At 43.7% G+C, this 14,586-nt stretch overlaps 1 protein-coding gene across 4 annotated transcripts in view; it reads left to right on the forward strand.

The window, feature by feature from the left end:
* The first annotated feature begins 12,863 nt into the window (after positions 1 to 12,863).
* POLB (DNA polymerase beta) overlaps positions 12,864 to 14,586 on the forward strand; it is a 41,155-nt gene continuing 39,432 nt past the window's right edge. For all 4 annotated transcript variants that reach the window (XM_052661324.1, XM_052661323.1, XM_052661322.1 and 1 more), the window contains exons 1-2: positions 12,864 to 13,062; positions 13,377 to 13,434. In XM_052661324.1, the coding sequence (XP_052517284.1) occupies positions 13,002 to 13,062; positions 13,377 to 13,434 (119 nt within the window). In that variant the 5' untranslated portion in view covers positions 12,864 to 13,001. The remainder of the gene's footprint in view (positions 13,063 to 13,376; positions 13,435 to 14,586) is intronic.

Here is a 14,586-nt window from a genome sequence, read left to right on the forward strand (position 1 = left end):
AGAATCTACAAAAGCTCTCCTAAAACTAAAGAGTGACAGGATACAAGATAAACATTCAAAATTCTATACTAGATGAGTGCATGAAAACCAAATTGAAAATACACTAGCAATTATAATTAACCCAAAACCAAATTAATATTTAGATGTATTAGTATCCAACATCCAAATAGCTCATATACCTCAATATATATTTTCTTAAAATAAGCAACCTGATTAAAAAATGGGTAGAAGACCTGAAGAGAAATTTTTCCAAAAAGGAAATGCAGAGAGCCAACAGGCACATGAAAAGATGCTCAGCTAATCATCAGGGAAATGAAAATCGAAACCACGGTGAGGTATCACATCTGTCAGAGTGGCTGTCACCAAAAAGAACACAAATGTTGGCAAGTGTGTGGAGCAGAGGGAACTCCAGTACACTGTTGGTGGGAAAGTAAATTGGTACAGCCACTGTGGAAAACAGTATGGAGGCTTTTCAGAAAAACTGAAAATGGTACTACCATGTGACCCAGAAATTCCACTTCTGGGTATATATAAGAAAAAAAAAAACACTAATTACAAAAAGTACACATGCATCTCAGTGTTCATAGCAGCATTATTTGTGATTGTCAAGATATGGAAGCAACGTAAGTGTCCATCAGCAGATAGATGGGTAAGGAAAATGTGTCACATATGCAATGGAATACTATAGAAAAGCATGGGATTTTGCCACTTGCAGCAACATGGATGCCCTTAGAAGACATTATGCTAAGTGAAATAAGTCAGAGAAAAATACAGCATGATATGACTTACATGTGGAATCTAAATAAAGTACCACAAACCTGTGACTGACAAAAAAGAAATAGGCTCACAGATACAGAGAACAAACTAGTGGCTATAATGGGGAAAGGGAAGCGGGGAGGGACAGCATACGGGAGAGAAGGTGTCCACACACACGACCGGTGTAAGACAGGCTCAGGGATGTATTGTGCACACAGGGAATGTAGCCCACATCTTGCAATAAGTATAAATGGAGTGTAACCTTTAACATTGTATAAAAGAATAATAATAGATCCCAAGAACCACCCCCCCCCCCAAAAAAAAAAACTAGGTGTAAACCTAACAAAACATGTTTAGGACTTGCATGCTGAAAACTAAAAATGAGAATGAAGGCATCCAAAGGACTAAATAAATGAATATTATTGAGAAATATCATGTTCATGGATTGGATGACCTAGTGATTTCAAGTATCAGTTCTCCCCACATTAATAATCAGGCTGAACAATTTCTATCAAAATCCAAGCAATACTTTTTGTAGGTATAGGCAAGATCATTCTAAAATTTACCTGGAGCTTAGGAGCTAAAATAATTGTGAAAGAGAAGAGTGAACTGAAAGTAATGACACTACCCAGTTTCAAGACATTATAGTCAAGACTTCGTGGTGTTAGATAAATAGATGCCTCATAGATCAATTGAGTAGAATAGAGGACTGAGAAATAGCCCCACACAAGTGCAACCAGCTGATTTTTGACAAAGGTGCAAAAGTAACTCAATGGAGAAAGGACAGTCTTTTTTTTTTTTTTTTTTCAGCCATGCAACATGCCTTGCAGGATCTTAGCTCCCTGACCAGGGATTGAACCCCAGGCCACAACAGTGAGAGTCAAGTCCTAACCCCTGGACCACCAGGGAATCCTGAAGGATAGTCTTTTTAACAAATAGTTGGATTTCCATTAGCAAAAAAAAAAAAAAATCATAGAGTTAAGTATAAAATATAAAACTGATAAGAAAAATACATAAAATTTTCAGGGTGTAGAGCTTGGTGAAGTTTTCAGGCATTATTTCAAAACTATGGTTCATAAAATTTTAAAAATCAATAAAGTAGACTCCATCAAAATTGAGAACTTTTTCTCTGTGAAAGATACTTAAGGGAATGAAAAGCTATAGACTTGGAGAAAATATTTGCAAACCATATAGTTCACAAAGGATTCCTCTAGAATATATAAATAATTCTCAAAGTGTCTTTTTAAATTAACAATCTCAATAGAAATTAGACAAAAGCCATGGAGAGCCATTTCACAAAAAACAAATATATATATATACACACACATGAATGTCAGTCATGTAAATAGATGTTCATTACAACTGATTACTGCTGCCGCTGCCGTTAAGTCACTTCAGTCGTGTCCGACTCTGTGCGACCCCATAGACGGCAGCCCGCCAGGGTCCCCCATCCCTGGGATCCTCCAGGCAAGAACACTGGAGTGGGTTGCCATTTGCTTCTCCAATGCATGAAAGCAAAAAGTGAAAGTGAAGTCGCTCAGTCGTGTCCAAATCTTAGCGACCCCATGGACTGCAGCCTTCCAGGCTCCTCCAGCCATGGGATTGTCCAGGCAAGAGTACTGGAGTGGGTTGCCATTGCCTTCTCTGAATTGGTCACTAGAGAAATGCAAATTAAAATGATTCATGATAAGATATGATCACTTATCAAAATGGCTAACTTTAAAAATAGTGACAATATGAAGTGAACCCATGGGAAACAGAGTCACTCATACATTGCCTGTAAATCGGTGCCCTGGCATGGTTTGGCAGTTTCTTAGGAAAAACTAAATGGATACCATATGACTCAGCAATCAATCATATTCCTGGCATTTATCCTAGAGAAATCTTAGGAGGTCCACACAGAAGGGTGTTCATTGCAGCTTTATTTTTAATGGCTAACAGCTGGAAACAACACTTCCCACAACAGGTGAATAGTTAAACTATGATACATCACAGCTTGGAGATCTCAGGAATAAAAAAAGCACGAACTATTGGTACGGGCAACAATTTGGATGAATCTCAAGGACATTATTTCAAGTGAAAAAAAACAGCTGGTCTCAAACGGTCGCACGACTGTGTAGTTCCATTTATAATATCTTTCTCAGAATGACTGTTATGAAATGGAGAATACAAGGAAATTAGTGATTTCCTGGAATTAGGAATGTTGGAGGGTGGATATTTAGGCGTAATCCAAAGGAGATGCTCATGTTATAGTAGAATTCTGTATCTTAATTCTGGTGTGTGCATGCAGGCATGCCTAGTCACTTCGGTCATGTCTGACTCTTTGCGACCCCATGGACTGAAACCTGCCAGACTGCTCTCTCCGTGGGATTCTCCAGGCAAGAATACGGGAGTGGGGTGCCATGCCCTCCTCCAGGGGGGCCTCCTGACCCAGGGATTGAAGCTGGGTCTCCCACATTGCAGGTGGATTCTTTACTGTCTGAGCCACCAGGGAAGCCCATGATTACTGGAGTGGGGTGACATGCCTTCTTCCAGGGGCTTTTCCGAATCCAGGGATTGAACCCAGGTCTCCCACACGGAAGGCAGGTTCTCTGCCCTCTGAGCCACCAGGGAAGCCCCGGTCGTTACACAGATCCGTATGTGATACCGTGACGTAGAGCTACACGCACACATTCACTCAGTGTCAGTTCCCCGGTTTTTAGAGAGACAGCAGCAGCAGGTTTATAGATCCTTCTGCAGTGTTTGCAGCTTCTTGCAAATCTTGTAACTGTTTGAAACTTTCCGTGGATCTATAGTTATTTTAAAATTAAAAAAGTTTTAACAGCCAAAGATCCCTGGAGGTGGAAGCCCAGCTTTGTGGATGGATGTTGGTGAGGGGGGAGTTTGGGGAGAAGAGGCAGAGATGGTAATGATGGAAAAGGAAAGATTGTGAGTGATGTGGACATTTAGGAATATGTTCTAAGTACATGCAAGAGGTGCTTAGCCACATGGATGAGCCTAGAGATGCTCATACTAAGTGAAATAAGTCAGACAGAGAAAGACAAATACTCTGTATTCTTGTTTATATGTGGAATCTAACAACAAAGTGAACAAATGTATGTAACAAAACAGAGACAGACTCAAAGAAAGAGAGAGGGAACTAGTGATTACCAGAGGGGAGGGATATGATGGGGGTAGGGGGTTAAAAGGTACAAAGTGCAGTTGCTCAGTCATGTCTCACTCTTTGCGACCCCGTGGACTGTAGCCCACCAGGCTCCTCCGTCCATGGGATTCTCCAGGCAAGAATACTGGAGTGGGTTGCCATTTCCTTCTCCAGGGGATCTTCCCAACCCAGGTCTCCCACATTGCAGGCAGATGCTTTAACCTCTGAGCCACCAGGAAAGCCCAAAAGGTACAAACTATTATGTATAAAATAGGCTACAAGGAGCTATTGTACAGCACAGGGGATATAGCCATTATTCTGTAATCCCCTTAAATAAAAGTTAATCTTTAAAAATTGTGAATCACTATGTTGTCCACTTGTAACTAATATAATATTGTAAGCCAACGATACTTCAAAAAAACACACACCAGTGCTCATTATGACCATAATTCCACATCTTCTTTCAAAGTAAACACCAAATTCTTATGGGTTGTAAGAACAGACTGGGGCCAGAAAAAGGCAAGACCGTTTGTCAATGAAATACAAACCAAAGGACCGTCAGTCACATGTGCCAGGCAATGCCATTGAAGGTGAGAGAGACTGCAGGGTCCCTCTGAACAGCTGAAAAAATTCAAAGCAACAAGAGGTGGTGTGACTCATCCATTGGTCATAGGGGACTGGCATTATGATATTGTGCCATTTGGTTGATGGCATTTTTTTCCTTGGTGGTCCTGGGTTGGCCAAAGGTCCGTTCAGTCTTTTTCCGTAAGGTGGCTCTGGCAGCACTTCGTTGTCTTTAACTTCATTCAAGATAATTTTGTTGCATCATACTGTGACAGCTGTCACATCATCATGCATTAAAAAAAGAAACCACGATTGGTGAATTTTTATGTAGCCATTTAAATATTGAAGATGGAAGAAAAAAGGAACATTTTCAGCATATGATGCTTTATTATTTAAAGGTAAAAATGCAACTAAACACAAGCAGTCTGTGCAGTGTATAGAGAACGTGCTCTGACTGATCGAACGTGTTAAAAGTGGTTTGTGAAGTTCTGTGCTGGAGATTTCTCACGGGATGATGCTCCACAGTCAGGTAGACCAGTTGAAGTTTATAGCAATCAAATTGAGACATTACTTGAGAACAATCAATATTATACCACGTGGGAGACTGCTGGGGACCAGCCCCTGCAGGATCCAGGGAAACCCGAAGGAGAAACAGCGTCGGTATTGATTTAGAGAGAGATAAGGAAAGAATGTTGAAGATAAGAAAATAGCGAGAAAGAGGCTGATATTCCTTGATTTACATAGCCAATAAAACTCCGAGACAAGAAGTTTGCCCTGTTCACAGAGGCCACAGGTGCCCTCCTGGTCTCCCGAGGGAGTGAAGACGCAGAACGTCTTCCCGTTCAGGTCTTAGAAACCCGGGCAGATAAGTGAACGCAGGGAGCCTCTATGCTCCAAGGGATCAGCCTGAAAAAGAGAGGGAGGGGGAGAGAATGACTGACACAGGGAGACCAAGCTGCTTTGGTGAGCGAGGCCCAATAGCTTTATTTTTAAAAGGTACTTTTATACCTTGCCTTATACATAGAGGGAAATGAAAGATGCAAGGTCATACAGAGTCAGCCCAAACATTCCAACAGTTTTGCCCTTATTGAAACCAGGATTTTTTCTGCATACCTTTCCCACAAATGATGTTGTGTACAGTGTCTTCTGGCCTTGGAGGCCTGTGAACATATTATGACCCTCTTTTGATAAAGGCTGCTCAACCAGAAAACCTATTTTCCCTCAAAGTGCTTTTTCTTTATATTTCTAATCTATGTCAGCCTCAGAAAATGGTAAACAGTTACATTTTTCACAGAGCAAAGGTGCAGTGAGTTGCAAGAAAGAACCAATTAGCTCAAAGGTCTGATGTGGTTAATTTCAAGGCTATATTTGTTTTTCTTACATTCTCACTATGTTAACTAATGCACTCCCAGGTGCACAGTGGATAAGAGATATGGGAACTTAGCAACAAGCATTGGCCCTATAATGAAATCCTACACCAACACTACTCTAATAACTTTTAACTCTTGGAAAGGCTCTATGTTTTAGGCTTCCCATGCCTCTCACAGCTGGGAGGCTATGAACAGTCATATGCGTAGCTGCAAGAGTCTGGATGGACCTGCCAAGCAAGCTAGAATGCTAACAGAGGGGTTTTGATTTGAGACACTCCTTTTATATGCAGGAGACTGTAAACTGGAGCTCTAAGTTAACTGTTTCCAGAGAAAGGTGGTCGGAGATAGCCCCTGTTAATGGCAGAAGCGTTGGTGACAGGCATAATACAATAAGGCACACAGACTCTGGTTTTGGGGTAGATGCCCGAGAAAGCCTAGGGAGCCCCTCGAGTCCTGAAGCCTTGCTTAACAGTTCTCTTCCACATGACCTTGTCATGGGTGGAATCTCCCATGCTGGCTCCCGGCAGGAGACAGGCAGCAGGCTCAAAATAGCCAAATCAAGTCTTGATTATCATTCGTACCAGCTTGGTTCTGTTCATCGCTTTGATGTTTGGGTTCCACGTAAATGAAGCAAGGAGAACCTGCTTGACCATATTTCCACTTGTTCTCTACCTAAAAGTAGTGGAAACTTCCCTTTTTAAAACAAGTTGTGATGGGCGGTGAAAAGTGGATACTGTGCGGTAATGTGGACAGGAGGGATCCGGGTCCCCTCCTCTTCATCTCCATCAGAGAGGGCTCCCCGGCCAGCCCCCTCTGCCTGGCACCCACTCCCTGCCCCACCTCCCAGGGCTGCCCTGGAACTCTGTTGTCTTCTTTGTTTTATGCTACTTATGACCATTGGATATATTTATTTGTCCCTCCACCATGCCACCCCCACCCCAACTAAAAAGGTCCACAAAGCAAGGGATTAACAGATACACACTACCTTATATAAAATAGGTTAACAATAACCCCTGCTGTAAAGCACAGGGAACTACGGCCTTCCCGATGGCTCAGTGGGTAAAGAATCCACCTGCAATGCCAGAGACGGGAGATGTGGGGTTTAGTCCCTGGGTTAGGAAGATCGCTTGGAATAGGAAATACCCACTCCAGTATTCTCGCCTAGGAAATTCCATGGACAGAGGAGCTTGGAGGGCTATCAGTCCATAGGGTCAAAAACAGTTAAACGCAACTGAGCAACTAAGCACACACGTATACAGGGAATTATGTTCAATATCTTGTAATAATCTATCATGGAAAGGATTTTCAAAAGAATGTTTATTAAATGTATAGATTTTTAAAAAAATATATATTTGATTATATTTTAAAGATGTATATATATTTTAAAAGAATATATTTGATTATATGTATTTATGTATATTTTCAAAGACTGTATGTATAGATGTATTTTTAATATTTATTTATTGGGCTGCATCACGTCTCAGTTGCAGCACTGGGGCTTAGTTGCTCTGTGGCATGTGGGATCTTAATTTCCGGCCCAGGGATCAAACCAGTGTCCCCTGTATTACAAGGCAGATTCTTAACCACTGGACCACCAGGGAAGTCCCCAAATGTGTATATATATATATATATATATATTTTTTTTTTTTTTAAAGGATGCATGTGTGTGTATGTGTGTGTATTTTCATTATATGTATATATACACAGGTATATATAACCAAATCACTTTGCTGGTACCTGAAACTAACAAAATATAACTTCAATTAAAAAAAAAAAAAAGGGAGAAGGAAATGACAACCCACTCCAGTGTTCTTGCCTGGAGAATCCCAGGGACGGAGGAGCCTGATGGGCTGCCGTCTACGGGGTCGCACAGAGTCAGACACGACTGAAGCGACTTAGCAGCACCAGCAGCAGCAGACCATGAGAAACGCCAGGCTGGATGAAGCACAAGCTGGAATCAAGGATTGTCGGGAGAAATATCAATAACCTCAGATATGCAGGTGACACTACCCTTATGGCAGAAAGTGAAGAGGAACTAAAGGGCCTCATGATGAAAGTGAAAGGACAGTGAAAAAGCTGGTTTAAAACTCAACATTCAAAAAACTAAGAGCATGGCATCTGGTCCCATCACTCTATGGCAAATAGATGGAGAAACAATGGAAATAGTGACAGTCTTTATTTTCCTAGACTCTGTAATCACTGCAGATGGTGACTACAGCCATGATATTAAAAGACACTTGCTACTTGGAAGAAAAGCTATGACCAAACTAAACAGCATATTAAAAAGCAGAGACATTACTTTGCCAACAAAGGTCCATCTAGTCAAAGATTTGTTTCTCCCCAGTAGTCATGTATGGATGTGAGAGTTGGACTATAAAGAAAGCTAAGCACTAAAGAATTGATCCTTTTCAACTGTGATGTTGGAGAAGACTCTTGAGAATCCCTTGGACTTCAAGGATATCCAATCAGTCAATCCTCAAGGAAATTAGTCCTGACCATTCATTGGAAGGACTGATGCTGAAGCTGAAGCCCGAATACTTTGGCCTCCTGATGCAAAGAACTGACTCACTGGAAAAAAAACCCTGATGCTGGGAAAGATTGAAGGTGGGAGAAAGGGGAAGACAGAAGATGAGATGGTTGGATGTCATCACTGACTCAGTGAACATGAGTTTGAGCAAGCTCTGGGGGTTGGTGATGGACAGGGAAGCCTGGTATGCTGCAGTCCATGGGGTCACAAAGAGTTGGACATTGCTGAGCAACTGAACTGAACTGAGTCATTTTGGCTATTATGTCAACTGTCACAGTATTGCAGCAGTATTTTGTTTAAATAATCCTTATTTTATTTAATAAATAGAATAGAAAATCTGGAAACTTGAAAATAAAAACAAAACTTGGAAAGTGATTTCTTTAAGTGAACAACAACAACAGAAAAGACCTCCACAGGATGGGACTTAGGTCTGTCCATTGCCATATACTCAGATTCCAGAGCAGTGCCTGGCTCTTAATAGGTATTCAGTAAGTATTTGTTGATTGAATGAGCACTTTTTACCACAGAGAAACTTCCTCAATCACATTTTGTCTCAGAAGTACCCAGCAGCACTATCTCTTTAAAGGTTTCAGGCTTTGGGAATCTTGAAATGAGAGACAAGAACTTTCTGCTCTGTTACTTTTTTTTTTCCTATAACTTTTTTGTAACAGAAACAACTTCAATTATTGTCTTGGGATGGATGGAAGGGAGGAAAAAATTGACAGTTCAGGTTTCAAAAATATTATCCCCACAGCAGCTCTTAATGTTCCATTTTCCCAAGAGAGTCCACAGACTTGTAGGTTTTGAAGTAGAGAATGGTGTTTCTGCAGGAGCCAAAACACTTTCCATGTAGAGCCCTGAGGCCCTGCTCATCACCTTTTCTTTTTTTTTTGACCACACCACGTGGCTTGCAGGATCTTAGTTCCCCGACCGGAAGTGAACCTGCAGCCTCCGCAGTGAGAATGCAGAGTCCCAGCCACTGGATGGCCATGGAATTTCTCCTGCTCATCACTTGATTTCCTCCCAGCCACCTCTGCTCACTCCTTTGCACCATGTGTGAATCTTTCCAGTTCTTCCAATGACTGCTGCGGCTTCTAAAGCTTTCAATCCCCTTTCCTCCTTTCCCCCTCCTCTGCTCAATTTTGTAAACTTTCAATAAATAATTATTTTAAAAATTGCTCTAGTTGGGAGCCCTGGAAGAATCTCAGAATCTATATTCCAAGTTAGATTTTGTTAGTGTCACAGTTTGTCAAGATGGTGACAAAACTTAGGATGACCGACTTGTCTGTTTGTCCAGAACTTTCCTGGTTTTAGCTTTGAAAGTTCTGTATCCCAATAAACCTCCCAGTTCCTGCCAACCCTGGACGATCACCATGCTACATCATAATCAGTCAATATCCTGTGTCATTTGAAATATTTGCCTCTTTACTTCAGTAAGATTTCAATTTAAGATATCCATTCAAGTATTTATGGAGCATCTCTGTGTGGCAAAGAAGGATGAAGCCCCTTCTCCCATGGGAGAGCTTAAAATCCATGTTGGCAGGAGGGAGAGTAGGATAGGGAGCAGGTAACAGGTAGGTCACATGTGTGTATGTTTCAAATACTTTTCTTTTTTGAAAAAAACTTACTTATTTGGCTGTGAAGGGTCTTAGTTGCAGCCCGCAAGTTTCTCTAGTTGCAGTGCCCAGGCTCTAGATCGCACCAGCTCAAGTAGTTGCAAGGCGAAGGGCTAATGCCTTGCAGCATGTGGGATAATCCTTCCCCATCCAGAGATTGAACCTGTTTCTCCTGGATTGGAAGGCAGATACTCAACCCTGGACTACCCAGGAAGTCCCTCAAATATTTTTCATGCTGAGATGAAAATAAAAGGCAAGAATGGAACAGAGTGCCCGAGTGTTCGGGACTGTGACAAAGATGCGGCTCCTGGGCGGGGACTCAAGGGAGGAGCAGAAGGAAGCCAGGCAGCTGCCTGAACAACGGGAGAGGAGCCCTGAAGCAGGCACCTGTGTGCACACGTGTGTCCCAGACAAAGCGGAAGGTGACAAGAAGCAAAGCGGGGGAATTAGTAGGAGGTGGATCACATGAGGCAAACCAGACAAGACTCGCTGACAGATTGGATGTGGGGTATGAAAAGGGCAGTTAAGAACGGCTCCACAGGTTTTGGCCTGATGGCAGGGCAGATTAAATGTCATTAACTCAGACGGGGAAGAGTTAAGGAGCAGTTAGTGGGGGCAAGAAGTAAGAATTTGTAGGACAGCTTATTGTCAAATGTCTATGATGATGGACAGGGAGGATGTCCACTATCTGGTTTGATACATGAGACTGGAACTCAAGGAAGATCAGGGCTAGAAATAGAAAAGGAGTCTTCAAACTAGACGTGTCTTTTTTTCTTTTTTAGTTTTTAATTGGAGGATAATTGCTTTGCAGTGCTGTGGTGGTCTCTACCGTACATCAACTCGAATTAGTCATGATTATATATACATAGCCCCCTCCCTTTAGAGCCTCCCTCCACACCCCATCCCACCCTTCCAGGTCATCACAGAGTGCCAGGCTGGGAGACCTGGCGTTTAAAACGGCGTTTAAAACCGGACAAGGTGGAAAAGCCAGTTAGAGGATCAAGGCTGCAGGCACTTTTCCAAGAAGGTGGGTGGGTGGAAGAGAAGCCGGGAACCAGCACAAACACACAAGAGAGCTAAGGAGCAGTGAGTAATGGAGAGCAAGGAAGAAGGAAAACCCACAACATCGACTAACTTAGGAGCCAGTAAAGACAAACTACAGCAAGAAAACAGTGACTGGGTGGGTCAAATGTTACTGGTTGGTCCAAGAAGATAAGGTTGGTCCAGAGTACTGATTATTTTCCTTGGGTTTTCTGAAACTGATTTAAAATACATATATATCATATATATATATACACACACACACACACATAAAGAGTGATCACAATTTCCCAAACTTGTAACTTTCATCATTTAGAGGTGAATACAGACTTTTTTTTTAGTGAGAAATAACCATCCTTCAGAACAAAATAATAGGAATAAAATCTGGAATAGAGATTGCATAGGAAAAAGGAGAATAGAGACTATCTAAATGTTCTCAAGGGACTTAAGGTGTTGAGAAGCTTCAGAATAAAGTTTAAAGGCCAAGGATAAGCTGTTGCTGCTGCTGCTAAGCCGCTTCAGTTGTGTCCGACTCTGTGTGACCCCAGAGACGGCAGCCCACCAGGCTCCCCCGTCCCTGGGATTTTCCAGGGAAAAACACAGGAGTGGGTTGCCATTTCCTTCTTCAATACATGAAAGTGAAAAGTGAAAGTGAGGTTGTTCAGTCTGACTCTTCTAGACCCCATGGACACTAGCCTACCAGGCTCCTCTGTTCATAGGATTTTCCAGGCAAGAGTACTGGAGTGAAGGTTACCATTGCCTTCTCCTGTCTTTGATGTTAAATTATTTTCTATTCTCCTTTTACACATTTCTCAGATTTTGCTGCAGTGTTGATGTATCATTTTGTTAAGTTTTTAATTTATACAGAGAGCAATTGCCTGGCACTGACAGTTGAGTATGAACCTCAGGAGTTACTCTTGTAAATAAAATATTGCTGATGTCATATTTTCACTTCTCAAGCAGACTTGTAAATTTCTGAGATACAGGTCATCATGTTGTAATGGCAGTTGCATTGCTCATTAGCTAGGTTAAGGGATTGTCGGTGGTTTTTTCACTTTGGCCCCTAGCACAAATGCGTTAGTTGCTCAGTCCTGTCCGACTCTGTGACCCCATGGACGTAGCCCACCAGGCTCCTCTGTCCATGGGATTCTCCGGGCAAGAATACTGGAGTGGGTTGCCATTTCCTTCTCCACCTAGCACAAATGGAGGGGAATAAAACATAAAATATCCTTGGACACTGGTTGGCATATCTGCTAACGAGTCTGGTGTGGGAGGCTTTCCCGGGATCCGCGGGTTTTGGTCCAGGCTCCCGCAGGAGGCTTACCGGAGCCCTCTGCAGTGCAGGCTCACACAAGCATCGGACAGTAAGTCTGACGCTGGTGTTGCCCCTACTCACACGTAAAGCACGTGATGCATTCGGTAACTCATCATTATACACAGATGGTGTGTATCCTACCCCCACCCCATCATCTGAAGTTTTGACTTAAGAATCAAAACCCGACTTCCCCTCCTAAGGAGAGGATTGCAGAGAAATGTACCTGGAAGACAGGTCCAACGCCTTACGTCAGGAATCCAGGTCTTCCCAGAAAAACCCGACTGGCTTGTAATCCCGAGGCACCCAGATCCCCACCTCCACACCGAAACTCCGCTTGGGCTTCCTTCTCGTCCGTCTCACTCCAGGTTCCTTTTACTGGTTCGCGGTGCAAGCCCCGCCCTGGCCCCGCCCCTAGCCACGCCCCCACCCATAGGGCTCCGACGCAGCCTCTAGTCCCGCCCTGGCGCCGCCCCCAGCTCATGACGTCACTCAGGCGCCGCGCGACGCGCCCCCTGTCAGAGGCGGCCATTGTTCAGCCGGTCGCGGTGGCTTTGCCGCCGCTGGGCTGGTCGGGCTCCCTCGGCGAGTCCCGGCGTCTCCTCAGAGCTGGGAGAGGGGGCTGTGCTGTCCTGGGCAGTGAGCTCTCCGTGGTCCTCGGGCGCGGGCCGCCATGAGCAAACGGAAGGCGCCGCAGGAGACTCTCAACGGGGGTATCACCGACATGCTCACAGGTTAGTCTGGCGGGCGCCGCGGTCTTTCTCCTTTGCCTCCCCGCCGCCTTCCGTTCCTTCCCTGCCGTCCTGACAGCCGAGGAGGAGTCGGCCGCTCGCAGCGCCGGGTCTTCGGTGCCGGCCTTCGCTCCGCCGCCGGCGGACGGTTGTTAGCGCTGCTGGGGACCCTCGAGTGCGCTTGGTCTGCCTGACCTGGTGTGCCCGCGGGGATCACTGGTGCCTTAAGAGGTTGTTAATGCCTCCTTCTAGGAAACTCGGTTCTTGTTTGTTTACTCGTGGCTCTTGTTCACCCAGACCTCTTGTTGCCTTTTCAGAACTCGCAAACTTTGAGAAGAACGTGAACCAGGCTATCCACAAATACAATGCCTACAGGTGGGACGGTGCAAGCGTTCTCTGGTAGCATGCGTTCTGGGATGTGTGGCAGTTGACGGGGCTGAGGGTCCCCGTGGATATTTGAAACATCTGCAGGAGAAGACAAGAAAAAAAAAAAAAAAGCGGGAACTGAGGGTGTTGACTCTGGTGGCACCTTCCTGCGATATTTCTGGGAGAGCTCTGTAGGATCCGTTTTGATTGGTTCCCAGTTCTGATTGAAAATAGGTTAATAGGTACTTTTCCCCATCAACAAATGTAAATTACTGAAAATGTAGTTTGATTTCAGGCCCTGATGAAAGACAGTGAGGCCTGTGTTGTGAAATGGATGTGGACCAAGGGAATGTGTTCCATCTGGTTGGTCAGTGGGTGTTCTGTCGCCTTTTGGATCCCATCCTTGTCCATTTCACCAGGGCCCTTAGCCCAGCCATTAATGCCCCATCCATCTGCTTCTGCACCCTTGACCTGGAAGCATGTCCAGTCCCTCAACTCTTAAGAGCAACAAAGCAGTCTTCTTCACTTTCCTCAACCCTTGAGCTAGCTAGCACCTTTCTTTTTTCTCCACTTTACAGTTAACCTTTAAGAATCTGTGTTCCTTGTTTGGTTTTCTGCGTCCCCAGCCATTCTTTATCTCATTGCACTGTAATTTCCTCCTGCCGTTTCACCCACATCGCATCTTACTGAACTCTCGGTGACGTTCACCTTGACTTCCACAATGGCACAACTTTCTGTTCTTTCTTACCTTTTAATGCCCTTAGCCCTTTTTTTCTCACTTCTGTAGTTTGCAGTCTTACCGTTCTTGGCTTTGAATACCAGTCCGTAACTCCAAATCTGTTCACAGAAATTTTCTCCAGGTTTTCAAGCCTATGTTACCTTTGTCTCTTCCCTTTCAAAGCTAAACTCATCTTCCTTCTTTCCTTCTCACTCAACATAACTAAAAACTGTTTACACTCCCTTTCTTTACCTCTTGTGAATTTCTAGATAAAGTAATTATACTGTAGTCCACACATTTGATGATCTGAAAATTAGGTATCCAACCCTATATTCTGTTTGAGTCTTAGCAGGTTCAGAATGGAGGTGTTTGGTCTTGAAGGAGCCCAAAGTGAAAGATAAGTGAGAGAAGGAACAATCTAGAGAAAGGAAACAAAATGAGCT

Source organism: Budorcas taxicolor, chromosome 24 (genome assembly GCF_023091745.1).
Source record: "Budorcas taxicolor isolate Tak-1 chromosome 24, Takin1.1, whole genome shotgun sequence".
Taxonomy (NCBI): domain Eukaryota; kingdom Metazoa; phylum Chordata; class Mammalia; order Artiodactyla; family Bovidae; genus Budorcas; species Budorcas taxicolor.